The 26624-nt window shown below is 31.1% G+C and overlaps 3 protein-coding genes across 4 annotated transcripts in view; 2 read left to right on the top strand and 1 right to left on the bottom strand.

The window, feature by feature from the left end:
• Nucleotides 1-589, top strand: part of LOC115980104 (40S ribosomal protein S15-1-like) — a 77879-nt gene extending 77290 nt beyond the window's left edge. For both annotated transcript variants that reach the window (XM_031102375.1, XM_031102374.1), the window contains exon 4: nucleotides 142-589. In XM_031102375.1, the coding sequence (XP_030958235.1) occupies nucleotides 142-390 (249 nt within the window). In that variant the 3' untranslated portion in view covers nucleotides 391-589. The remainder of the gene's footprint in view (nucleotides 1-141) is intronic.
• A 1885-nt stretch (nucleotides 590-2474) lies between these two features.
• On the bottom strand, nucleotides 2475-5289 carry LOC115982707 (probable WRKY transcription factor 74). Its single transcript, XM_031105395.1, has 4 exons — nucleotides 5255-5289; nucleotides 4030-4850; nucleotides 3825-3950; nucleotides 2475-2854 (listed from the first exon to the last, which is right to left on the bottom strand). The coding sequence occupies exons 2-4, from the start codon at nucleotides 4758-4760 to the stop codon at nucleotides 2707-2709; spliced, it is 1005 nt and encodes a 334-aa protein (XP_030961255.1). The 5' UTR covers nucleotides 4761-4850; nucleotides 5255-5289; the 3' UTR covers nucleotides 2475-2706.
• Nucleotides 5290-25661: 20372 nt separating this feature from the next.
• On the top strand, nucleotides 25662-26147 carry LOC115980666 (protein SRC2 homolog). The gene has a single exon (XM_031102895.1). The coding sequence runs from the start codon at nucleotides 25662-25664 to the stop codon at nucleotides 26145-26147; it is 486 nt and encodes a 161-aa protein (XP_030958755.1).
• Nucleotides 26148-26624: the final 477 nt, after the last annotated feature.

The following is a 26624-nucleotide window of genomic DNA, read 5'->3' as shown; positions in this document are numbered from 1 at the left end:
AGGCGTGTAAATTAATTATAATTTCCATGAATAATGTTTACAAGTTTTGTGGTAAAGGCATACTAGTATACTATTTAGATGTTTGCTTAATTTGTTTGTCTAAGCGAATTGTGATTCTAATTTATATTGTCTTTGGAACAGAAAAGGGAGGCCCCACAAGGTGAGAAGCCTGAGCCAGTGAGAACCCACCTGAGAAACATGATTATTGTACCTGAGATGATTGGCAGCATAATTGGAGTCTATAACGGCAAGACCTTCAATCAGGTTGAGATCAAGCCTGAAATGATTGGCCATTATCTTGCTGAATTCTCCATCTCTTACAAGCCCGTCAAGCACGGTAGGCCTGGTATTGGTGCTACCCACTCCTCCAGGTTCATTCCCCTCAAGTGAAGTTCTTTCATGCCTGGCTGTCTTCTAGTCTGCCTCGTTATAGAATCAGAATTTGAGAAGAGCCATTTTGTTTAGAATCTGAGGTTTGGTTGTTCTTTATTTATGTTCTAGCTGGTGAACCTTTCTTATGACATTGGAGTTTTTGTTAACCGGTTTTGTAGAATTTTTATTAAGAAAAGAAATTTTGCTTTTTGGACAATATTGGTAGAAGTGCAAAATGGTTTATTGTGCTTATAAAACACCCTCTCCACGCTGAGTAGGCAATTTACCAGATGCCTACTCAGCGTGGGGGTGTGTACTGTGTAGGCATTCTGGTTTGTCCCTTAGGGATGGTCCCACTGCCCCATAACTTGAGCAATTACCATTAAAGTAAACAACCTTGACACATACGGGGCCTGCAAAATGTTGATTAGCAGCAACAGACATGAATACAGTTTAAAAAACACAGCATTGATTTGCTACTGAGCAATCTAACACTGTTGGTGCTGTGTTGTTTGTGCTGATTCAATTTAGCTTGTGACGAAGTGCCAATAACTTTGGCATATATACTACACGGGAAACATAAGTTGCAGAGTAAGGTCAATTGCTTATCAAAAAAAAAAAAAAAAAAGAGTAAGGTCAATTGCTATCAGCTCAGCTATTCCACTTAGAAATTGTGATCTTGCGATTGTCTTAAAAGTTCAAAAGTAGTTTAGACCGTGTGTTATGCTTTGAAAGTAATAATGATTTGGGGCTGAACACAAATTACACAATGAACATCTGTTATTATTCAACCTGTATTTCTGAAAGCCTTGCTGTTTCAAACTATGATCTTAGAAACTACTGAATCTAACAAATGAAAAAGGATTTAGATGTTACAAACCAAATCGGGGCCAACTTTCCCACAATGTAAATTGGGTTTTTAAAAAATTGTTAAAACATTAATTGTGCAATCTGGAAATCAGAGGTTTTTATTTTTGTTGAACTCTGACCGTTTGTTGTTGTTACAATTCAGTTCACCTTTCTAGCATGAAACTTTTATTTAGAATAGCCTATGACCCGTACGCGGATTCTTTCCTTTATTATTCATTCTAATATATCTTGTCAACGAAAGATGTCAAATACTCATATTTCTAAGGCTAATAGCTGAAAACCACAATAACATCCTATCATATATTTACACATAAAGGCACATATCCAGACATTTTGTGAAGTGCATATCTTGTGAGAACGAAATCGCTCATTTATGAACTCAAAAGGTCATTGGCAAGACGTCATCATTAGAAAAACTTGCTGATTAATCGTTTTATCTTTAAATCAGTTCAGATTCAAATTCATGTTTATGACGGTGTATTTTATTTAAATTATATAGTTAGTTACTGAATATTTTCACTAAACCCAAAAATCTTGTCGTTCAATTAGTACTTCTTGATATTTCCAAGATGTTTATAGTACATTTCCCTCCCTCCCATTTTATATCTCTTCGTCAACACCACCAGCATCCTTGTTGCAAGTAATGATTTTGTACGAAATGGTGCTGGTTTCCCAATGATCACATTTAGGGCTGTCATGGTGATCTGACCTCACAATAAAGCCAAATTATACTGGCAGAGTTCTTTCTGTCGTAACTAGAGTCCCATTAGCACCATGTATCCTAAGTTCTAAGTAAAAGAAAGGGTATTTCAATGAGATCCAAGCACTATGGCTGACATGGGAAATTACAGGCAAATGGTGCTTAGCTTGATCTACAAATTCCCAAATTCTCATACCAGCAAAAACATTGATAATTCTGGTATGTATATTAGTTGCAAAGTTTGGTGCTGGTCAGCTCATACAGCTTGGACTAGAGCCAAATACACATTTCCATTTGATATATTGCGCAGACACCATATTAGAGTCGTGTTACCAAAGGGGATTTAACATGGAATTATATATCCAAGATAAGAAAATTTTGAACGTCTGGCCAAAGATCATTTATGAATGCAGTAATTAAGAAGAGTTTAATTTACAAAAGAAAAAAAAAAAATGCATATATATAATCCTGTTGTTCTTGAGGAAGAGCAAATCTGGAACTCGATGCAAAATGCTATATTAAAGTCCTTTTTTTTAAATCTGGTTTTTGGCTCAAACTAGACTGATCTAGAAAGTTGAATAGGACCTAGAAATCGTTGTTCATCTGACAACAAATCCTTTCACTGTTAGTGATCTCAGAGTTGAGTCATATTATTTACAGGAGCATTCACTACAAAACATGAATCACATTTAGTTTTATTTGATAAGTTCGGAGTTGAATCTCTGAATTCTCTGTTTTTTCCTTGAAGGATATCCATGAAGTTCTTATGTATGGGCAGATTGTGATGATAGTAACCTTGAATGGTTATGCTCACATTCATAAGTTACATTAAGCATTGAAGGATCTTCCAGGGATCTCTCAACATGCTTTCTTGCTGGGCAACCCTTCATGTTGCTGCACCTATAGTATCCCCTACAATACAAAGCATTCTTGGTAAGGTTAAATATATTTAAAAACAGAATCTATAGGTAAATATTCTTCATAAGTCTGATAGCAGGATTAATAAGTTAATATAGTGAATTAATACAAATCTCGGCAAAGGGACCGAGCAAAGAGGGCAATTTTCCAATAACCAAACCATAAAGGACATGCATCTTCTATATTTTGACTAAACTAACAATACAAACAGTGTAAAACTAACTAGACACTCTACAGGGAATATGTTGCTTCTTACTTGGAAGTTGGGGCACATGAGAAGTACTGTTTGATTTATATTCTTTTAGTCAGGGGCAGTATTTAATAGAAACAAACATGGATAGCCACACACACACACATGGGCCAAAGTCTTTGCAGCACTATTGTGCAGTTACAGTGTCTGGGATGAAGACCTTGTTAGGGGCAATAGTTAATATAAATAACACGGACACCCACACACTCACACATTTGACAAAGTCTTTGCAGCACAATGGTGCAGTAGTTCATATAGTAACTATTTTACTACCAAATCATAATCATTACATGATAGCAAAACTCTTCTAGAGTACATCATGGGACACCAGACTAATACTTAAAGCATTAAACCTTGAAAAAGGAGTGCATCTAGGAACACCAGACCAATGAATGACAGTTTAAAATTTAATCCTGTGCTTCAACCAACAAAATTATGGCTCGTGGCATTAACAATTCATGGTTTAGTTTGAAACCAATTGTATTACTTGATTTTCATATTTTTTTTCACAAAACTAGAATCACTCCATTTGACAACTACTTGATTTTATAGCTTGGCGGTTAATACACAAATTTGTCATGAATAATTTCCACCTAAACACACAAGATTAGCTTCATCTGAAAAGGAACTACGGCAAAGCTGGAAAGAAGCGAAAATGAAAATGAAACCTTAACCATAGAAGGATGTTCATTCAGCAAAAGTTAATTAGCACACCTAGGATGAGGAGAGCCCTTGATTGGCTTCTGCCCATATTTTCTCCAGGAATAGTCATCACCAGGAATATCGGCAACCTTGTCACTGATGGCAGGCACCTTAATGGTTTTTCTCAGCCTCGGTTTCCTATAAACAAAAACAAAGGCAACTAATTAAAACAAGGAAAACACACCCAATTGAGAATACTAAAGAGCTAAACTCGGACCTCTTCTTTGAACAATGGCATGTAGCAATACTGCCACATTTCACACTGCCACCTTCTACCCTTCCAGAGCACCTCGGTCTTGAATCTTTTGGGATCTGATTGGGTAACTGAGGCATGCCAATAATATAGAAAGAATTGTCATTTGAATTAGCATCACTACCATCTATGCTCAAAGATGGTATGAACCTCGTGGATGACACGGTGGGTGCTTGTGTAGAACCATCAAATGTAAGGCATGTGCCACTGTTACTCCTTGAGTAGTTATCAGTCTGGAAATTTCTCTGTGGCGGCTGAAAATGAACAATCTGTATCTGTTGCTGAGGAAACTGGACGCTTTGTGATGGTTTTGGCTTTGAAATGTTTGGAGGAACCTTATTCTGGGAAGGCTGCAGAGAATTTCTGGATTTTGAATCCATTTCTTGAATTGGGTTTTCAGGGCGATTAGTTGGTAGTACTTTGGGAGGCTTTGGTGAAAGTATTGTTCCAGTATGAGGACTATCTAGGAAGATGTGTTGAGGTAAAGATGTTTCAAACATCTTTGATTTTCTCACTCTCCTATGTTCTAAACCACTATCTAGAACTGACACAACCCTTTGGAACATTAACACAACCTCCTCTGTTTGCACCATTAAGCTTTTACGCTGAGTTCGATCGTTAGGATTACATAAGAGATTGAGAAATCTATGGCATTTCTCCACAGCTGCGTTGTTAGTTTTTTCAACTCCTTCCATCTTCACAGTTCACACAGACACAAATACAAGAACCAGACTTCAATCCCAAAATTTCAATATTAGAACATCAGTAAATCCCAAAAGATGGTTCTGATAAAAAAAAATTTAAAAAAAAAATTGCATTAGCTCGTTACAATAATAAGCATCTACCAGTTACCAGATGGGTATTGCAAGTCAAAACTCAAGATTTTCTATTAAAATATTTTTTTTCAATATAATCATGGTGAGCCCAAAAGGCCAGAAAATTACAAGAATCTTCAAAAATGCATTTTTATGAAACCCAAGTACTCATTTTCATATCAAAAAAAAAAAACTTAAATGGTAGTGTTTAAGATCACAGAACTTATAGACAATCAAAGTGAAAAGGAAAAAAAAAAAAAAGTATCAGATAAAAATGATGCAATACCCAGATGAATATTTAGCCAATTTGATTACTAATTCTGGAAGAAATTAGAGAAAAAGAAAGAAGAAAAGAAACAGGAAGAAAAGTGAACCTGCAAGAATTTGAAGAGTGAGACTATAATTTATCCCATGGTGTGAAGTAAAAGACTTTGATGTACATATTGGACTTTATATACATACAAATAGTTAAAAAGAAACAAAGTGTCTCTTTTGAGTAATTTAAATCCTATCACCCAGAAAAAATATTAAATAAATTAAAACAAAAAACAAAAATTAAATAGTTTCAGATTAGACTACTTGAAAGACACACTGACAGAAGAGAAGTAAAGAGAAGAGAGGTACAAATTCTGTTATTTACGAGAACAGAACCAAGTTCTAGGCACATGAAATGGAAGAAGAAACTGAAGTCTCAGTCAGAGATCCTAAGGTGGGCCCCTTACAAAAACCTCGTCATTCCATTTCTCCTCTTGTTTTTTTGACTTTAAAAATATATATATATATATATATATATATATATTTTACTTGGATTTTTATTAGTATATTTTTCTTTTATTGGACAGAACTTAATTAAGTTTGTTTTTTTAAGGTAAATTTATCTACATGATTTCATTTTAGTATATTTTTCTTTTATTGGATAGAACTTAATTAAGTTTTTTTAAAGGTAAATTTATCTATATTATTGCAATTTTTTAATCATTATACGTTTGACTTTAATTGAGGAAATTTTTTTCTAATTATTTTTTAGTTGGATACTTTGATAGTTGAAAACTTGATTTGAATCTTGAATGTCTTTATTAAAAATACTAAAAAATAATAACCAATTAAGATACAAATTTTTTGGCTAAAATACAATATTTTATAAATTGTACCTAAATAGTCTTTTTAAATTATTATTTTGCATACCATTCTAGTATTTTATACAAAAGATTTTGTATTAATATTTGTCTTTATCAATGGAATTGAAAATAGAATTTAAATGTGATCATTGTTGAAGAAAAGGTATGTATACACTTGAATGTCATTATAATGCTTGAATATCATTTCTCTTTATTATAAATTATTATTATTATTATTTATAATTCAATAGTTAGGTGTTGATTTGAACCTAGACGTCTTAACAGTACTTGACATTTAACAAAATTGAACTGTGATCTATAATTTTAAGAATGAAAAGTAAAACTCCTTTTCTTAGTTATAACAATGGAATGGGATCCAATGGAATCATAAAAGAAGAAAAGCTGTTGCACAAGAACTGTCCTTTTGGGGGTATTGATGCACAAAACTTGCAAATAGGTTCAAGTTTGGCCTTATTGCAGACCAAGTAGTAGTAGGAAAATGGACAGCAGAAGAAGAGTGTCTGTTTCTTTAGCAAGGACAGACAAGGATTCTAGCTGCCCTTTTCTTATATTTGCCTTGGATGTGAACTACTGTGAAGAATGGAACACAAGCTTGTCTTCCTACCAAATAAAAAATGAAAAAGAAAAAAACAACCTTGGCTTTTTCCCTGTGATTATTGTTACTGAGCGTGAATTGGGCTGTTTATCTAATGGGTTAAAGGTTTGAATTTGATTATGTTATTGAATTGGATATATTAAATTGTCAATTGTCAATTTAGTCTTTAAAATAAATAAAAGTACTGGTCAGACGATAAACTTCTAAACAATTGGATTGGCATCGAATTTGGAATTTTAAATTCTCCGTTTAGTTCTAATTTTAAAACTTGTTAAAAATGTGAGATTTAAAATATATATATATATATATATATATATATATATAGAAGTTTTCTAAGAATGGTTTTCATATTAGATGGTGTTTTGGGAGAAAAGAATAGAGGGCTAATTTTCCCTACAGCTCGAACTCATGCCTTCTCTTCTTTAATTTTAATTTTTTTTTTAGTATAAACTGACGTAGCTATTTTAAACAGGTAGAAATCTTTTACGTGGCATTTGGTACAAGGTTATCTTTTAGAATTTCCAAAAATATTTAAAGATTCACATGTTTAATTATAAATCACACTAAGAAATCAAATGCTAGGGGAATCTGGATTCCCCCTCAACCCCCCTTTATGTGGGAATGTAAATTCCCTTTAAAATAGGTGGTTATCCAAATTTCCAAACTTAAAAGGAAATTGTATTTTTTATAAATTGACAATTCTAACCATTTTTTCCTTATCATTTAAGCAATTGAGATAAAATATAAAACAAATCATCAATATTTTTTCCTCTGTCATTATCTCTTCCCACTAAAACAACATGAATAAGATAAAGAACTCTATTGATATATCATTAACAAAGTTCTATTTAAGTTTCATGTGTGAAATAAAAAAAAGTTTGAAGGAGACCCTTCATTGTTGTAAGATATTCACTTTTATTTTTCATTATTTATTTAGAGGATTTTTTTTTTCCCTAGGGTTAAAGACTTGATATTGGATTTACAAATTTAAGGATAGAATGGGAAAAATAAATAATTCATTTAAGATTTCTAGGAAAAAACCAAACATAATAATCTCACATTTCTAGAAATCTTATTAGATTCCCAATTAAACCAAACATAGGAATAGTTACATTCTTAGACATCCAGATTACAAGGCATCACATTCCCAGTAATCTGAATGCCAGGAGTAATATGGATTCTTCTGTACCAAACACCACCTTAGTAGAATGATGGATCACTAGGTAAAAGTGGTGTTGTCTACGATGTTGACAATATAATTATTCAAGAAGAAGAATAGAGGATTGATTCATTTTATCAAGATGTTTTTAAAATAGAGGGGGGCCCTCATTTTTAATACCCCAAATTTGGGGAATTTGGAAATAGTGGTTCTACTTATACTAATATTTCAATTTATTCATTTCAATCACATGATATTAGTTTATATCTACTTCTTTAAATTGAGCAAAAAAAGGGTATAAAAATCAATTTATGTAATCTCTTATTATTTCTTCTCATCTTAAATAAAAAGATATTGCATTTGTTAGTAAAATTATACCTTTTTTTAATTAAAAATACATACTCATACTAAACATACAATTTTTTTTTTTTTTTTTTTTAAGTTTTAAAAGAATGTTATTGGAAACATATTGCCATATATATATATATATTGTATTATGAACACTTTAAACATGTATTTTCACAACATTTTTCAAATCACGCTTTTCAGTTTTCACATCATTTTGAAAACTAATACCTAAACACTGCTACCAAATGACCCCTATTCTCCTCCTTCGATGTAATTTTTAGAACTTTTGAACAAAGAGAATGAATAATCATTCCTCTTGATTACCCTTTCCTCAACTTTTGTGCATCCCCTAATTTTCTCTCCCTTCCTTCCAAACTTCCCATCACGGTATAAGATTTTAGTGAAGTTGTCTAGTCAATGAAATAGTACATGTCTAAAGGTTTATGCAAAAATCTTTTGAAATAGAGAAAATCCATAACATCAGTTGATCTAGCCCACCCGGCTTCAATTTAACATCTAAAGCCAACACTCAAAGCTCAAAGGATGCTAGGATATATTCTCAAGTTTATTTATTTATTTTGGAATTGTCAATTACAATTTGTTTGAGAGACTGATATTTAATTTTATTGATATAGTCATGACACCCATCCTTCAATGAATTCAAAATGTTCCCTTACAATGTTGACATGACAAGATTAAGGCACTTGCACATTTTTTTTTAACCTAAAAAAAGGGACAGGATAAGATTTAGGAAGTAAAATTACTACAAGAATCACCATCTACTTTTATCCATTGTTATCTCCTTGTGTCCTGAAATATTCAAACTTTTTTCTTTTTAAAAAAATGATAATATCATGCACATTTACCTTTTGTTTTTTGGCATTTGCAAATTAAATAAAGCTTTCTTTTAATCATCCAAAGGAGGGAAATAAAAAATGAAGAAAGAAATTACTTTGTGTTTTCGTATCTCTGAATTTATCCTATACCAAATATGATTTGTATAGAATTAATTTTTTAGATTTAAAGGTAAAATAAATATTTTATTATTGTTAATTTGTCAATATTATATTTTGTGCATTTTAGTTAGTTTACACAAGCAATTAATAAAGTCTCTTGTCATTGATTAAGAGATCTCAATTTGAATCCTATCTATACTAAATTAATCAATGTCATGACATAATGATAAAACACAAATATTATAAAAGGATGCTATAAATTCTAATCATGTTTTATCTATCAAATAAAAAATATGAATATTTTGTGATTGCACCAGTACCCAATTAGTCCACAACTTCATTTGAAAACACTTGGGCCTTATTATTTATTTTCTTTCCTCCCCACCAACCAAATATACTCAATAAAGTTTTCCTTCCCCTTTTCTCTCCAAAGTTTTCCATCCATCATATTTCACCTCCAAACAAGCACACACTAAGTTTGCCTTTATAAATTATAATGTTATTTTTGAGAAACAGAAACCGGAAAGACTTCATTGGTCATTTTCCAATACTAATGACCTTTCGAATTTATGGACCAATAAGAGAACTTTTATTGGACATCCAAACCCCTTGATTAGAATGGTGATCTCTGAAGATTTGTTTATAATATCACAAAACTAGTGCTAATAAAAATTATAAGTTTGTGGGAAATATGGGACCTACTTTGATTATATGGTTAAACATATCTAATCTATTAAAGAAAAAGAAAAACACCTAGTAGCATGAATTTTGCTGTTAATTGTGACAACTAAAACAATCACAAAAGTCAGAGTTGCGTACGGTTCACTCGCAAAATTAATTCTAAATTTCAAGAAAGCGAAAAATTGGGTTAGTATAATCTAATGCATTAGTATTAATTAATTAAATTTCTCATTCCAAGAGCTTCACACAGTACCTAAAATAATAATCTAATAATGCACAAGTGGCCATTCAATGTATAATCTATGTGTTTAGACCAACTCTTCACTATTAAATTAATTAATGCGAGTGTTACTCACCTCAGCAATGTCGATCATTTCTTGATTGATGAAAAGGAAAACACTTTTGAAATGACTATGCCACATGACATGATGTAGATTGTTATGTAGAATTTATGTCTCAAAGTTGGGATATTTTTATTGAGGTTTTAGTTAAAAGTCAAAAACAGTTATTGGGCACAAGTCTTGTTGGCCGATTATAATATGTATATGAATGAGTATATCATGGAATTCTTCTTGGGTGTCCTTTTAAGATTAAAAGGCAAGCTTATCATCAACTTGGTTCTTTTTTTTTTGTGTTTTTCTAATGGGCTATCATATAGGTCTGCCTAGGTTGTCAAATTGACATCAAAATACTTGGGTAAATACAATTGATCCAATAATGAGACCTGTCTGACAGCAAAAGTATATTAGGCAAAGATGTTCCTGTTGAAATGTCTGTCACATAATGGTGAGTTCACTTCAAGATCTTCTTTCTACTCACTGCTTAAAGAAGCTGCTAAAGTCTTTGAATCTGAATCTAATACTACTTGGTAGTTGGTAGTACACCGTTCGAGGAACCTAGGACACGATTAAAGTGAAGTGTCTTCAACTCTTCATCTTTAGAAAGAGGTGAAAAGTTAATGACTTTTATTTCCAAGACGATACGTTACACATTTTTTACAAAACAGATTTTTAAAAGATCTTGTGGTTGAAAAAATACCATTTAATGATTATTGCTTTCCACCTACTTCATTGGGTGCTATTTTACAGTGTTTCTTTCTTCCTAAAAATTGCGTGATTTTATATCTATGTTTCAAATGATTATTGGGTTTTCGGCTTTCCGACATCTCCTAATTCACTCATATTATTTTGCTAAAATAATTGATAGAAAACTCCATGGATATGAAATAATATAATATAGTGTATCTAAAACTCATACCAGCATGCAAAGACTCTGCATGTGCTGCTTGTTAGCCATATAAATAAAGCAAAGTCTCATACAAAAGTAACAAAACATAACTCAAATTCAAAACTCATACTGAAGTTTTTGCCCACACCAAAATAAAAGGTGGTTTATTCAGTGCAATCCAAAAAAATGATACAATGTTCTTTTACATGTGGAAAGAAAAAGGAAAAAAAAAAGTCTGGAAAGTAATAAATAAAGAGAGAGAAAATAAATTATAGTATTAATTATGTAATGAGGGAGAAAAGAAATATAACATTTAATTATGTTTTTTTTAACCATTAGATCTTCTTAAAATCTATATTATAATTTTAAAAAGTTGTAACTTTACGAGAGTTAAACTTATTGCGGCTCATAATTCCTTGGCATTTTATATGTAAAATCTGTATTACACATTTTTTTTATATACAAGATAGAATTTCTACTCTAACATAATCTAAGTCTATATGTGTATGAAACTCCCTTCTAGAGACTTGAACCTCACCCCTTACCCCGCACACACCATAAGTAGTGGCGGTCCCAAGATTTTTTTCTAGGGGGGTCAATAATGGCGGAGGCAAAAATTTATTAGCAAAGGGTAGGCGTAAGTGAAAAAAATAAGATGATTAATTGTTGTTTTTGGTTTTTCTATATATACAACTTCCAAGTTCTAAAAAATTATTAACAATTTAAAGATCGTTAAGAGTCTTAAGACAACAATCATTGGATGCATAAACAAATAGAATTAAATAACTAATCATACATTTTTTTATCAAATTAATAATAATTTATTATATTTATAAATTATATCAATTGAATAAAAATAAATAAATAAATAAGAATAGTAGAGTATTCTAAATGCTTTACCTATAATAATAATAATAATAATAATAAAAGAAGAATAGTAACACAGTTAGAAGTAGGGCTAGGAGTAACTGTGAAACTAAGAAAAATATTACTCTAGTAATAAATTTTTGCTTTTGAAGTGTATGTTTTTATAAATATACATGCAGTCACTCTTTTGGAATTGAAGTAAACAGTAAAAGATTTCTTGGGCTTGGAAATGTGTAGAGCACTTATCAAACTACTTGATTGAACATTGAGAAAAACTAAGGATCATGTTCAAGCTTATTTCAATTGAGCTTAATCAAAAATTTAAAGTCAAGGTGTTCATATAAATATATATATATATATATATATATATATTGTAGGGTTCAAAACAAGATTAAAAAAAAAAAATTTATATATAATTTTTTTTTGGGGGACCAGGTCAGGGGGTTCATTTGAACCCCCTGGACTGTTCTCTTGGAGCCGCCCCTGACCATAAGTACTTATACGTGTGGAGTGACCACCGCACCAAAGGTGTGCGGTGGCTCACACATTTTCTTGTATCACATGCACATTGACATTTGACATGGCTAAAGCACAACCTTTTATTAATTAGTCTAGGTTTAAAGCCTTTTTGAAGTAGCTTAAAGTTGTTATTTTTGTATGACTGTAGTGGCGAAGCTAGGATTTGAGTTGAGGGGGGGCAAATTTTATATATGATACATGCACTTACACACGTTATGTAAATATATAATATTTGAGACCAATTAGAAAAATTAAAAGCTATTCATTTAAATACTAAGTGATATTTAATGTAATTATACCCCCCCCCCAAAAAAAAAAAAACCTCTACAAAAAAAAATGCATATTCATAATATTGTATTTATCTATTGAGATATTTCTCACATGAATGATCTATTTTTAATTTTTTTAGAGCTAAAACTCAAGTTATGAATGAAACTATTAGTAGTTAGATAAATACTGAGTGTAATATATGTGAATATCTATTATTTTGGTTAATGTGGACCCATAAAATGTTCAAATTATAATATGATAGGGACAAATTAAAAAATTCAGTGCAAGGCATGCTAGTGGACGGCTTAAGGTTCCTCAATGGTTCATTTAGAAGTTGTGCTCTATTTTAAGACCAAAGAAACAGAGTGGTATTTAATAAACCCAAAAATAAAAAGTAGGTAGGAGTATTTAATAAGTATTAGCTATAATTTTCCCCTCTAATAATTTTGGCCATTCTATATTTGTTTACTCAAATTTAATCGTTTGAATTTTTGTTCCTAAAGTATAAGGCTTTTAGATTTCATCTTTTCATCTATGCATGTAAACGAGGTGATGTATAAATACCACTTAAACTTAAAAAGATGTAACTTTTCTATTTCAAACTGCAAACTATATTGTTCTTAGCCATAATCACATCAACACTCTTTTATTAATCCATATAATTCATTTTTGAAATTCTTTTTGCTATTTTATTTCATAATCCCTATTTTATTTTGACTCTCTCTCTCTCTCTCTGATGAAGCCTATGATCGATGCAAGCATGCCTTTCTACTCCACATGTTGCTTCGGCCGATTGAAAAAAGATTGCTTAAGTTGATTCACAAGCTGTCCAATTTTTTCCCCTTTCAACTTCTTGCTTCATTTCTTCAAGTCATAAAATTTTCAAGTTTAGACTATTTTTTGTTTTACATTGAAAGGCTCGCTAGATAATTTTTAATTTCTTTTTCTCAGTTTGCATTTCTCTAGCTTATTTTATATTGTTGTTGTGTGGAGCCTAGAGATCGTGTTTGTCTAAGACCACAACTTTTTTTTGTCGCAATTTTGCCATAATTGTAATGTGATAAACTGTAAATAGTTGCTTATTACTTTTACATGAACTCATCAATTTTTCTTTTCTATTCATATTCTGTCGCTTTAGATTTATGACAAAAAAAATTGTGATCCTAAATTCTCAAGATTGCAATGTGTGTGTGCAGCCAAAAGCAAAAATGTGAGGATGGGCCTTGTTTGGTGACTAGCTTAACGTGGCGATATATGGTGAATTATAACTAATTTGGTATTTTTGGGGATTGTGGATGTTTGATGATCACAGAGGTTTTGTAGTATTTTATTTGCAGATTTGGGTTTGCATATTATTTGCTTGGATGTTGAGAAAATATTGGAAAGAAGTACATTTTTTAAGTTTATATAATTTATGTATTTTGCATATTTGGTTTACTTTTTAAGGTTTTTTTTAAACTATTTAATTAGTCTACCATAATTGAATTAACATGGCATGATTTGATTGGATCAACTAGTACACATGATTTGCTCATGTGATATTTAAGGAGAACCTCATGTTACAATTTTAAAAAAAACAAGAACAAGAAACAAAGTCTTAGTCTCAAAATTTTGGGTCAGTTATGGATCTAGAACATATTAGTTAGTGTCGAACATCTGTATTCTTTTCCTTAATTCTATCCCATCTAAATTCATATTTTTTGGTTACTCCCTTAATTGACATTTTTTTTTATTACTTCTACTAATGTGATTTTTAATCTTCCTCTACCTTTTCCCGTTCTCTCAACCCAGATAAAATTGCTATTTCTTAAAGGTGCATTAGTTGCTTTCCTCTACACGGCTAAATCATATTAAGCAACTCTCTCATCTTTGCATCAATAAGGGCTACCCCCATCTTTAGGCGAATTATCTCATTTCGAATTCTAAACTTATACCCATGTACTCTATTTTATAGTTTTTAAATAAAAATAAAAGGCATTATAATTTATTTCCTTATTAATTGAAAGTCAAAATTTTAAATCTCACCCTAAACCCAATTAATCTCATTCAAAAAGCACTCAATGACTTTTTTCGAAATCAAAATTTGACTTTTTAATTAATAAGGAAATAAATTACAAATATTAATTTTTTTTATTAAAATACTCAAACATGAGTAATTCCTTGAATGTGACAAAAGTCAATCATGTCTACAAGTTGATCCAATCAAATCATGTCATACTAGTTTTATTACAATTATTTCATATTTTGTAGGTCTATATAGTACATATTCTTTTTGGGTTGTTGTATATCGAGGATGACATGCCTAAAAAGTTTGTTGCATCAATTGATAAAATATCTTACAAGTGGTAGGTATTATCTCAAGAGAGCAGCAATATCTATGCCTTGATTTTGTCACCCTCAAACTCTTGAATTGACTATAATAATTAATATTGCTCGTTATATGATATGTTGAAGTAGCAACAAGGTAATTTCTCTTACTTTTTTTATCCATTAAGCTAAATATCTAATAATATCAAATTCTACAAAGACAAAGGGCGAGTTTGGTATTACGTTTAATTGTTTTTAGTTTTTATGTACAGTTTTTTAAAACCTTACTTTTTTATACCTTCATACTATAATTCAAGAGTTTAACTGTCTCATCTAAATCTCCTATACCTGCATATGATTCTAGTGGAGCCTTCATCACAAACACCATTGGATCAACTTTGTTACTCACTCTTACATGTAAGAACCAAACCAATAGCAAAATTAAACAAGCCAAAAAGTTAAGCAGGTCTTCTTGCACGGCTAAAATCAAATAGTTCTATCAAGATGAAATAGGAGGTATGTTATCAACAATTTTAACAAAATTAAGTTCTAAAAAAGGAATAAAACACTCGTAGCTATTAGAACAAACAATTTGTGTGCATGTAACAAAAGATTTTGGTAATTGTATCCACACCAAAATAATAAAGCAAAATTTGAGACAGAGAAATCAATGGATAAAAATTAGAAGAAAGAAAGATCAGAAGATTTGGGTGAATTCCCTTATAAATTTGATCCTCATTAAAGTGGAGTACCTGAAAAGAATGGTGTAATCAGGAGGAGGAGCTAGGAAATTTCACTCTTAAGGCCTTTTCCATTGGACTCCTTAGTTATTACAATGTTGTAAATAGTTGCAGCTGTATATGAATGAATTTGCTGAGTCAATGTGCTAATATGTAGGATTGCGATTTTTCATCCCGCTAGAAGTTTTCGATTTGCAAGAGTAAATTCATATATATTTGAAAAAAAGAAAAAAAGAAAAAAAGAAAAAAAAGAAATAGGTTTGTACAGTCTAAATAAAAAATGACTTCTATGTTCTAGCAATTCAATCAAGAAAATTAAGCCAATAGAGAGTACTTTCCATGGTCACTTCTAGTTGAGAGAGGGAGAGGACTTTTGACGTATGAATTTAATATCATTTCCTTGAATTTTTAGGGGAAAGGAAAAGTCATTTAGTTGGGAAGAGGAAAATTTGTAGTAAGTTTATCATTTCTACGTTAAAAATCACTTCTTGTGATTGACAATATATCAATTTGTTTGGTTATGTAGTAAAATTTGTATTGCCCCTAGCATCACTTTTTTATTATATAATTTTTACAAATTGATATGACAATATATATGATAAATGGATGTCAAAAATATAATAAATAAAGTTGGGAGTTTTTTTTTTTTGGGTATGATTTGGTCATGAAGGTATAGAATATATAATTTTATTGAAAAACAATAAAGACCCAAACTTTTAAATAATATAAAAAAATTAAATAAAACTAGTAAAAAGGCCCATGTATTGTATGTTTTTGGTCATTAACATATAGAAATATATATATAATTTTTATTGAGAAACAATTAAGGCCTGTGTATTGTACAGTTTTGTTTATAACTGTATAGAATATGTAATTTTATTGGGAAACAATATCAAAATTCATTTATTACATAATTTCATAAATGTAATATTGTGTTTTAATAATTATATAATTTCATAGCTCTTATATAGTGTAGTAGTTTTTCTATAATGGCATTTGTAGCTTTGTATAATGAAACTTTTGCATTTTTGTATCTAATGGAGTTGCAATATAAAAGTTTTTAAACCACATTGTTGTTTTGTTAATGTCAAAATTATTGGGTCAGATTGAACCAAATGAGTATGCCCATAGACCATAGTTGGCTTAATCCAATCCATGATGAAGAGTTGAGTCTTGTGAGCCAAGTTTTAAAAGCTGGATCGAAATTGCCAATCAGATTTGGGCTGCGTTTGTTTCGTCAGTAAAAGGAACCTGGAAATTATTTTACACCGCGGGGCATGTTTGGGAATGGTTGGAAAATTCAACCAAATGGAAAATGATTTCCATTGACCATAAAATATCAAGCCTTTTGGTGTAAAATCAATTCCCCTTCTATTTTACCTTCAAACTAATTACACCCATTTTCAACCTACCTAAACCGAGAGAGAGAGAGAGAGCTTAACCTGAGACCTGAACCCCACCGTCGATTGAAGCCCATTGCAGCCTAAAGCATGTTGCCGCCGCCCACTAGATCACACCACAACCAAGATCGCACCCCAACACCGGCGCCGCCATCTAGATCGTCACCACTTAAGATCGATTCACCCAAAACCGATCTCATTCTCAACCCACAGCTCATCGGCGTTGTCGTTGTCGTTTTCGTTCTCAACCCAAAGCTCATTGGCACCATCGTTCTCGTTCACATTCTTGACCCAAAGCTCATCAACGCTGCCGATCTCGTCATCTCAATCTCATCGCCCATGACCAATCTCGTCATCTCAATCTCATCACCCATGACCGATCTCGTTGCCCATGACTCATGACCAATCTCTCTCTTTCTCGATCTACCTCTCTCTATCCCTCAGTTTTCGATCACTCTCTCTTTCTCCCTCTCTCAGTTTAACCAAATTTTTTAGTTTAATGAATTGTTTTGAGCAGATTTTTGTTTCTTTAAGTGTATATATTGAAATTTTCTGTAATAAAATTTGTTTGGATGTTGAGAAAATGTGAAAATTTTGTAGGAAAATAGCATTTTTAGAATGTTACCAAACATCGAATATCGTTTTCCAGACTATTTTCCATTGCACAACCAAACACCCAAATTTCATTTTCCTTACGGGAATTCACTTTCCCCTGCATTCATTTTACACTCGGAATTCGATTTACATTGAACCAAACGCAGCCTTAGTTAACCGTGAATTGACTTCTAGTCTAGTTTTTAAAACTAAAAAACTTGGGAAAACAAAAAGGCCTTTAACCGTTTAATAACTAGGGTCGAACCAACTAGTTCAGTAGACAAACTGCGAGTTGAACAATTTGGACATTCACTCTCTCCATAAAACATCAAGTGTCTTGTAAGGGTGTCAATTCGGGTTAGCGTATCAGATTCATGTCGTGTCGAGGTAGGGGTATTCAACTAAATGACTCAACCCTAACCCGACACATTTAATAATCGTGTCATGATCCTTCAACCTTAACCCGACTTGTTAATAAGGCAGGTTGATCTGACTCAACCCATTTGACACACTTAATAAACGAGTCGTGTTGGGTTGACACGAATGTAACACAACACATTTCAACCTGCATAATATTAAATATAAAATCTATCTAGGAATATTTTTTTTTACATCCTAAAAAGCAATGCATACACTTCAAGTCTTCAACCCACATTCAAAATAATATAGTTCAACAGAAACATAACATTCATCTAGAAATAAGTTCTTTACACTCCAAAAGAAGTGCAAACACTTCAATCCAAATTCAAAATAACAAAGTTTAACAAAAATAAAATAACATAGTTTAACAAAAATATAATATCCTTGAAACTTGTCAAATGCTAAGTATCAATTGTGAAAGAATTTGAGCAAATAGTAGACTAATCCTGACTATGACCACGATTATAATCCATAGATTCTTTGTTGATGTCCAAATTCATAACATCTTCCACAAACTCATCCAATTTTATTTGTGCAAGTTTTATGCCAAAAAAAAAAAAAAAAGTATTAGTAGTTCTAGGGTTGGATAGTTTCAATTTCCAATTATATCCCTTGTAAATTTTTATAATTACTCACTTTTCTTTCTAAATTTAAAATATATGTTGGATATAAAAGGTATTTGACAAATCTAAAATAAAATAAATATTTATTTGTTATACGAGTTAAACAGGTTGTGTTAAGTGGGTCATTTCAGGTTGCTACAAATAAATTGAAGTGTCAAACGTGTCTATTGCAGGTTACGCGGGTTGACCCGCTTATGCCACATTTCTTATCCTGTCGCTTTCGGGTCGACCCGTTTATGACCCAAACCCATTAAGACCCAACCCTAACCCGAAAAAACCCGTGTTGGGTTCTTGTCGTATTCGCGGGTTGGGTCGAACATTGACACCCCTAGTGTCTTGGTCCTTGGAGGCAAAAATTTCTTTCCCATGAGGATATTCTAAGCTTACTTCTTCACTTTTTTTTATTTTTATAAGATAGATATTATACTCTTTCTCAAAATAAAAAATAAAAAAGAAGAAGAAGAAGATAGAAATTATACTCTAGTATAATTAAGTGTATATATGTGTGTGAAATTTCTTCCTAGAGACTTGAATCCCAGCTTTTACCCCTCACACCCTACAAGTACTTATACTTGTAAAATGACTATCGCACCAAAGATGTGCGGTGCACTTCCCTCTTCACATTCTAAAATATTGTATATCGTTCCCCCTAATTTGCGCATCTCCCTCTCAAACTTGCTTGGTACAAGTTACACCTTGAAATCTTTAGGAATTTTTGATAAGAAAAATAATATTTAAGATATTCCAAGATCTTATTCAAAAAAAAAAAAAAAAAATTCCAAGATCCAATCTATGAAGAATGAAGAATTCTTTGTCTGATACCCCATCAATGTAATCGTTAGAATTAAAAACATGTCGATAATTGATAGGTGTTGAGCATAATTTGTGACCTAAACATCCTTACCACCCTCGTGATTGTTTTTTGACCTTTAAAGTGAGATCAGTAAGCATATTGCAAATATCATAAAGTCCACGAGTCATCCTTTCAATAGGTGTTACTTTCATGGTCACATTCTGTTATGTTAGGATATGATTATATGAACGAGGTCTGATACCAACTGATGCAGAATGGAACACATGAAATAGGCTAGATTTTGCTCTAAATAAACACAACCCTTAAATTCGTAAAATACTTTTTGAACCCACAAGGAATTGTTTTTTTTTTTTTTTTTTTTTGGGAATCCACAATAGATGAATAAAATATCTTTATTAAAAGATAATTATTCTTTCTTGTTTTAGCCTATTTAAAGCGGCACAAACTTATTTTCCAAATAAAGATAATCCTAAAATAGATTTTAACGAATACAAACTTTTTTTTTATAATTTGATTAGGAAAGTCTTAAAAACACCTAATTTAGGACATAAATTCGTATACTTGAAAATTCAGAAAATTAAATAAAACTATAATAATAAAAATCCCCATATTTGATCATACCTCACTAGAAAATGAAGTTCGGGAGATGAATCAGAGAAGTTATAATTTTGAAGAATTTACAAATGCACTCTGCGAAAGGAAAAGAAAATTAATTTCTTTATTGGAACAAAGTCTTGTTTTGATTTGGAAGTAGAGGGGTGATGCATGGGAACAGAGCTTGTGAAATTTAAAATGTTAAAAAAAAATAATAAAAAAAATTTAAAAAAATAAAAAATAAAATAAAAAAGAAGAAGAAGAAGAAGAAGAAGAAGAAGATATATAAATCTAAGGTTGCTTGAAATCAACAATCAGCACAAAGTGGTAGAAGAGAGGATAAAAACCAAAGGATTAACACAAAAGTTAATTAATATTAGCACCAAGAAAGAAAAGATGATTACCTTTATCAACCAAGGTTAGATAATTTTTATTTTTTGATAAGTTACACACACTCAATAGGTTTTGAACCCAAACAATAGGTGAAGGTAGCGCAAAAAGATATCTAAATTGTGAAAATTTCTTTGTGCTTAAAGTGACAAGTCAGTGTTTCTATTAGGTGTAAAAAAAGGGTTTCTTTATACAATTTTAACCTTGTGTTTTTCTTTTTGGGTTTCTTTGCATGATCACACAGGCTAGATTAAATTTTCTTATTGCTTCACATAAACCAACTGACCCATTTTTAATGCTGGGACTTCCATATGATGCAAAAGAAAGTCTTAGGTCATGTGTGAGGCATAGTATTAGGGTTTAGGGACAACTACGATTCATATAAATTACAACAGGTGGAAATAAGTCACCGTTGTCGTTGCATTTGGCTTGATCATTTAATGGTGGAGAGAAGGGAAAAAAAAAACATCTAAAACTGTTTATCTTGTAAAATATGAATAAATCGACTCAACCATATTGCAATATTTTATCGAGCATTTGATTATATATATATATATATATATATATATATGATTGAACTCTCCCACATATTATTCGCAAAAAGTGAGAAAAATAATGAAAAAGCATGCATTGATGTACTACCATATACATACAATCGGCTAGCTTATTTGACAAAAAGTCTTTTATTATAGTTCAAAATTGTTCCTTTATGTCATGAAAACGAAAGGTTCAAGGAGAAGGCTACCACCTTTTTGTAACCCATTGACCTAATGGCCTCGCTCGAATTGACCAAAAACAAAATAAATAAATAAATAAATTCTCCAACTCTTTATGCTTGGTAAAGGAAGATATCAATGAAACACAAATAAGTAGAGGATGAAAGGTTTACCATTAGTGATGAACAGAACCAGTGGAAGAACGGCAACAATTGAAAGACTTTTTCATGGTTTCCTATCTGATAATTGGTGAAAGAGAAAAGTAAAATTCTTTTTTGGTTAAGAGAAAGAGAATAATTTTGTGCAAGAAGTAGATTGTTCTTTAACATTTTATAGGCAGAAATTGAGAGTTATTTTTGTTTTACTTCCAAAAAAAAAAAAAAAAAACTTGAGTAACAATTAAGGGATGATATCTAACACGATGCAGTATGTCCATATGTAACCCGCATTTAGCGCTTCTGTCGGCTGTTCTTTTCGCCAGAAAAAGGAGACTTAATTGAGAGAGAAATTATTCGGAAGTAGTAATAAATAGTAATAATAATAATAATAATAATAATTGCTGTATTAGTGTCTTCAGTCTTGTTTACAATTTATAGCCAAAACATGCGAAGATACAAACGAAATCGTCTGAATATTTATCTTGATCTGATTTCATAATCTCGGTACATTCTGTTGACTTCTGTGATGCGCCTATAATTAATGAAAATTTATTTTTATCTTGATTTGATCGTCTGAATTTCATCCATAAGTTTAGCGTTTTCTATGTTAGAATCACTTTTTGTGGTTGAAGACACATCAATTTGTAATTTTAAATAGCGATTTTTTATTTATTTTTTTTATTTATAGAAGATAGGAATCATACTCTGACTTAGTATAAGTGTATATGTGTAAAACTCCCTCCCAAAAACTTGAACCTCAGTCATCCTTGTCCCCACACCCCATAAGCACTTATTACTATCCATATCATTTCTCTTTTATTATATAATCTTTACAAATTGATATGATAATAAATATGATTAGTGGATGTCAACATAATAAATGAATGTTATGACTTTTTTTTTTTTTTTTGGGAATGGTTCTGTCATGCACATATAGATTATATAATTTTATTATCACGCACTATTGGCGTAATGGTCACTCCACAAATATAAATACTTGTGAGGTGTGAGAGACAAAAGCCAAAATTCAAGTCTCTAAAAGAGAATTTCACATACATATACACTTAGATTAGGATATAGTAGAATTTTTATCTTGTATAATAATACATACATATATATATATATATATATATATATAATAAATTTTATGGAGAAGCAATAAAGGTCCAGTTATTGTATTATTTTGGTCGTTAACTTATAGAATACGTAATTTTATTGAAAAAATAATAAAGACAATTCATTTAGTATACATAATTTCATAACTCTAATATAGCATATTAGTTGTGAGTTTCAGTTAACTCAACTAATAAAATATTTATAATCAAATAAAATATTTGAAATTTAATCATCACTTATACTAAAAACTCAATTAGTATCTTAGTTCGATAATAGAAATTCATCACAGGCAAATACTATAAGTTGAAAGTATCTCTAAAAAATACATAATATATCATACTAGTTGTCTTATAATGACATTTGTAGCTTCTTTTTTTTTTTTTTAATGAAGATTTTGCATTTGAATTTTGTATCTAATTGAGTTGGGATATATGATTTTCTTAAACAAATTGTCGTTTTGTTAATGTTAAAATGTTAAAATTATTGGGTTGAATTGAACCCAATGAGTATGCTCATATATAGTTGACCTAATCCAATCCATGACGAAGACTTATGACTTGTGACCCAGGATTTAAAACTTGTATTGGACTAGCCAATTAGATTAAACGTGAACCGACCTATAGTCTAGTTTTTAAAAGTGAAAAACACTAGAAAACAAAAAAGCCTTTAACCTTTCAAATTGTGACCAAACCAACCAGTTCAGTAGACTAACCACGAGTAGAACAATTTGAACCTTTGCTATTGCCATAAAACATTGAGTGCCTTGGAGGCAAGAATTTCTTTCCCATGAGGAAATTCTAGGCTTACCTCTTCACAAGTTCACATTCAAAAAATTGTATATCGTTCCGTTAATCTATCGCATCGCTCTCAAACTTGCTTGATACAAGTTACACCTTTAAATCTTTAGGAATTGTTGCATAAGCAAAATAATCTTCAAGATCCAAGATCCAATCTACGAAGTCTTCTTTGTATGATACCCCATCAAAGTATGTAATATCATTAAAATTAAGAACATGTCCAGCTATGAGCACAATCTGTGTCCTGCAAATCCCTACTATCCGATCATGATCGCTTTTGGCATTTAGTGAGATAAATGAGCATATTGTGAACCTCTAGAGTCCATGAGTCATCCTTTCAATAGTTGTTTACTTTTGTGATCACCTTTTGTCGTTTCAAGATGTTAACGAGCTCTGTTACCAATTAATGTAGCTAGAATGGAACTTGTGAAACATGCTAGATCTCATTCTAGAGAAACATAATCTTAAATCCATAAAGGTTTCTTTGAATCCACGACAAGTGAATAAAATATCTTTATTGAAAGATAATTGTTCTTTTTCTTCTTTTAGCCTATTTAAAAGCTCCACAAACTTATTCCAAGTAAAGATAAACATAGTCTGATTTTGACAGATATGCAAAATTTTTAATTTGATTATGAAAATCTTAAAAATACCTAAATGAAATAAATTTGAAAATTCCAAAAATTACATAAAACTATCAAAAACTAATAAATGATAAAAAAAAAAAAAAAAAAAAATTCCCCATATTCTATCATACACCACTAGAAAATGAAGTTCCGGGAGAAGAACCAAAGAAGTATGAAAATTTTGAAGAATTTAATCTCTCACGTTAAAAATAGAATGTGATGAGGTCTGTTATCAACTGGTTCTGATGCTCTCATTGCTAAAACATGTTCCTTAAGATTTTTAGGTTGAGTTTGAGAGTTTGCTGTTCTGAATATGCAACATTACGTAGTGCTTCAAATGGGATATGGCTCACAACTTGTTCTTATTGCAAAATAGAAGGGGTGGTATTCATTTAGCAACCTAAGGATTATATGAAAAAGTCCTTAATTTTCTGTAGATAAACACTCATTGGATCATTCTCTTTCTTCATAATATTGTGTAGCTCAATCTTTAGATTCGGGACATTTGATATGTAGACTGAAGTGTAACTGTTTTCTAGTAATTTCTAAGCACTGTTAGCAGAATTTTTACCACCCCACTAGATATAATGTATGTGGCGATTTATATGATTATTCATATATATTATTTAAATAAGTCACATAACTCAAAAAAATTCATATAATTAAAAAAACACAAGGATAGTCTCTTCAATTTCCATATGATAGGCTAGAAGGAAGATAGCTCCAAACTTGTTTGGAGCTAAAGCCATTGTTTTATGAGATTTTTGTATTGCTACAATCAAGCAAATATATAAAATCTAGTTATCATTAACGACTGTCTTTTTCTTTAATTTTTATTTTTTTTTCCATTTCTATCTTTAACTTCAATTCATTTCTTTCGATATAGTTATAATATGCTGTTAGTCCTGTAACTTGAACCTTTTTCCCCTAAACTTCCAAACATTTTGTGCATAAAGATATTTCAATTTAGTTACAGAGCTTTTGACAACTTCAATTCATTTCTAATTTTGGACCTTTTGTCCGGCCAATCTCCGACGTTAATTTAATCAAAACCACATTGTTTTGGAAAACAAAAATAAATAAATAAATGAAAAGATTTGACAGAAGTAAACAAAATGACTAAATTGAAAAAGATAAAAGACAAATTAAAATGGAAAAAAATTATAAAATTAAATTGAAAACATATCTAAATTGAATACAATAATATTATGCCCTTGGGGAATTGTCAGTTGAGTCTCGAATTAGTGCGCGGCAATGATAGAGGACAAATAGTTTCAGTCTTGTAATTTATGGATCAAGTTGGTACTATTAATACTCGTTTAATACATAATTACATGAGAATCTAAATCAACATTACAAAAAATATGATGAACTAAAATAAAATAATTATTACTATTCATATTTTTGGTGACAATATGAGAAAATTAATGGTAGAATGTATGTGCATGTGTAGCGCGTGCGATGGAACTAATAATTTTTATCATAGAATGCATGTGCATAGTGCATGTGATAAGACTATTAATTTTTTTTAATACTAACAAAGAAGGTCAAATTTAATGATTTGATTAAATTGTTTTACCTTCCAAGCAATGAAAAAAAAAGGCATTAACGCACCAAAAACTCATCTTCAAAACTCTTCTATATATACAAATCAATTCTCACCCGGCCATTTCCCATACCAAGCAACAAAATTGAATTCCTTTCATCACAAACACCTACTTCAAGATGGAGTGCAAGGTTTTGGATATCACAATCAACTCAGCGAAGGACTTGCAAGACGTGAATCTGTTCTTCAAGATGAAGGTGTACGCCGCAGTTTCAATCCAAGACTACAATTTAATTAAAGACGACACCTGCATGCAATTGCAAATTACACCCATTGACAAAGACTCTGGCCCCAACCCCGAATGGAATTTCCGTATGAAATTCAGAGTAGATACCTTCGCAACCCAGCAAAACCGCCTCATCCTCGTCGTGGAACTCAAAGCAGATAAAAAATTGGGTAACAAAGACATTGGTGAAGTCCAAGTGCCCATGAAAGAACTGCTCGACAGATTTGGTGAATCAAAAAATGAAATAAGTGTAAGTTATAGCGTAATAACCCCATCTGGAGAACCCAAAGGGTTACTATATTTTACGTACAAGTTTAGTTCAAAGTTTACCGTAGAGAGTGGCGACATGCCTGTCTCTGCAGCCTTAAACTGGAAATGATGTTATTGTGTCGGGAATTGCTAATATATTTGATTTCAAATAAGGGATTTTTTTTTTTTTTTTTTAGTTTTTAGTTTTGCAATTAATTTCGTTTAGGAAGATTTGATATCATACTAAACTAAATTGCCCTGGTTAAAAGTTCAAGTGAAGTGATCCTTGCTAGAGCACAGCAAGGAAGAGATCAAAGAATGTGGCAAAATAATGTTATGATGTGGACCACTTGCTTGTATACATGCAAAACGAACTAGCTACATGAGTGAGAAATTATCTCATTCTCATTAAGCATGTGCACATATCTCACATGGTCACATGTTTTATATATAAAGTGAGTAAAAGTAGTGCGAGATAAAAACTCTCATATATATCAGTATATGGCATACTTTTATCATGTTTAGCCACCTCATACTCCATTTCTTTCAGCATTAATATTTTTTTTTTAAATGTATCATTTTTCATTTTTTTTTAAAACTACTTCAT

Source organism: Quercus lobata, chromosome 3 (assembly GCF_001633185.2).
Source record: "Quercus lobata isolate SW786 chromosome 3, ValleyOak3.0 Primary Assembly, whole genome shotgun sequence".
In the NCBI taxonomy this organism is placed as follows: Eukaryota; Viridiplantae; Streptophyta; class Magnoliopsida; order Fagales; family Fagaceae; genus Quercus; species Quercus lobata.
The sequence above is the reverse complement of the archived record's forward strand: the minus strand, read 5'-3'. Positions and strand labels throughout refer to the sequence as shown.

Coding starts and splice junctions, on each gene's coding strand:
- LOC115982707 (XM_031105395.1), bottom strand. CDS start 4,760: ATGGAAGGAGTTGAAAAAACTAACAACGCAGCTGTGGAGAAATGCCAT. Junction 3,951..4,029: donor TGCCATTGTTCAAAGAAGAG/GTCCGAGTTTAG, acceptor TTTTGTTTATAG/GAAACCGAGGCTGAGAAAAA. Junction 2,855..3,824: donor AAGGGCTCTCCTCATCCTAG/GTGTGCTAATTA, acceptor TTTGTATTGTAG/GGGATACTATAGGTGCAGCA.
- LOC115980666 (XM_031102895.1), top strand. CDS start 25,662: ATGGAGTGCAAGGTTTTGGATATCACAATCAACTCAGCGAAGGACTTG.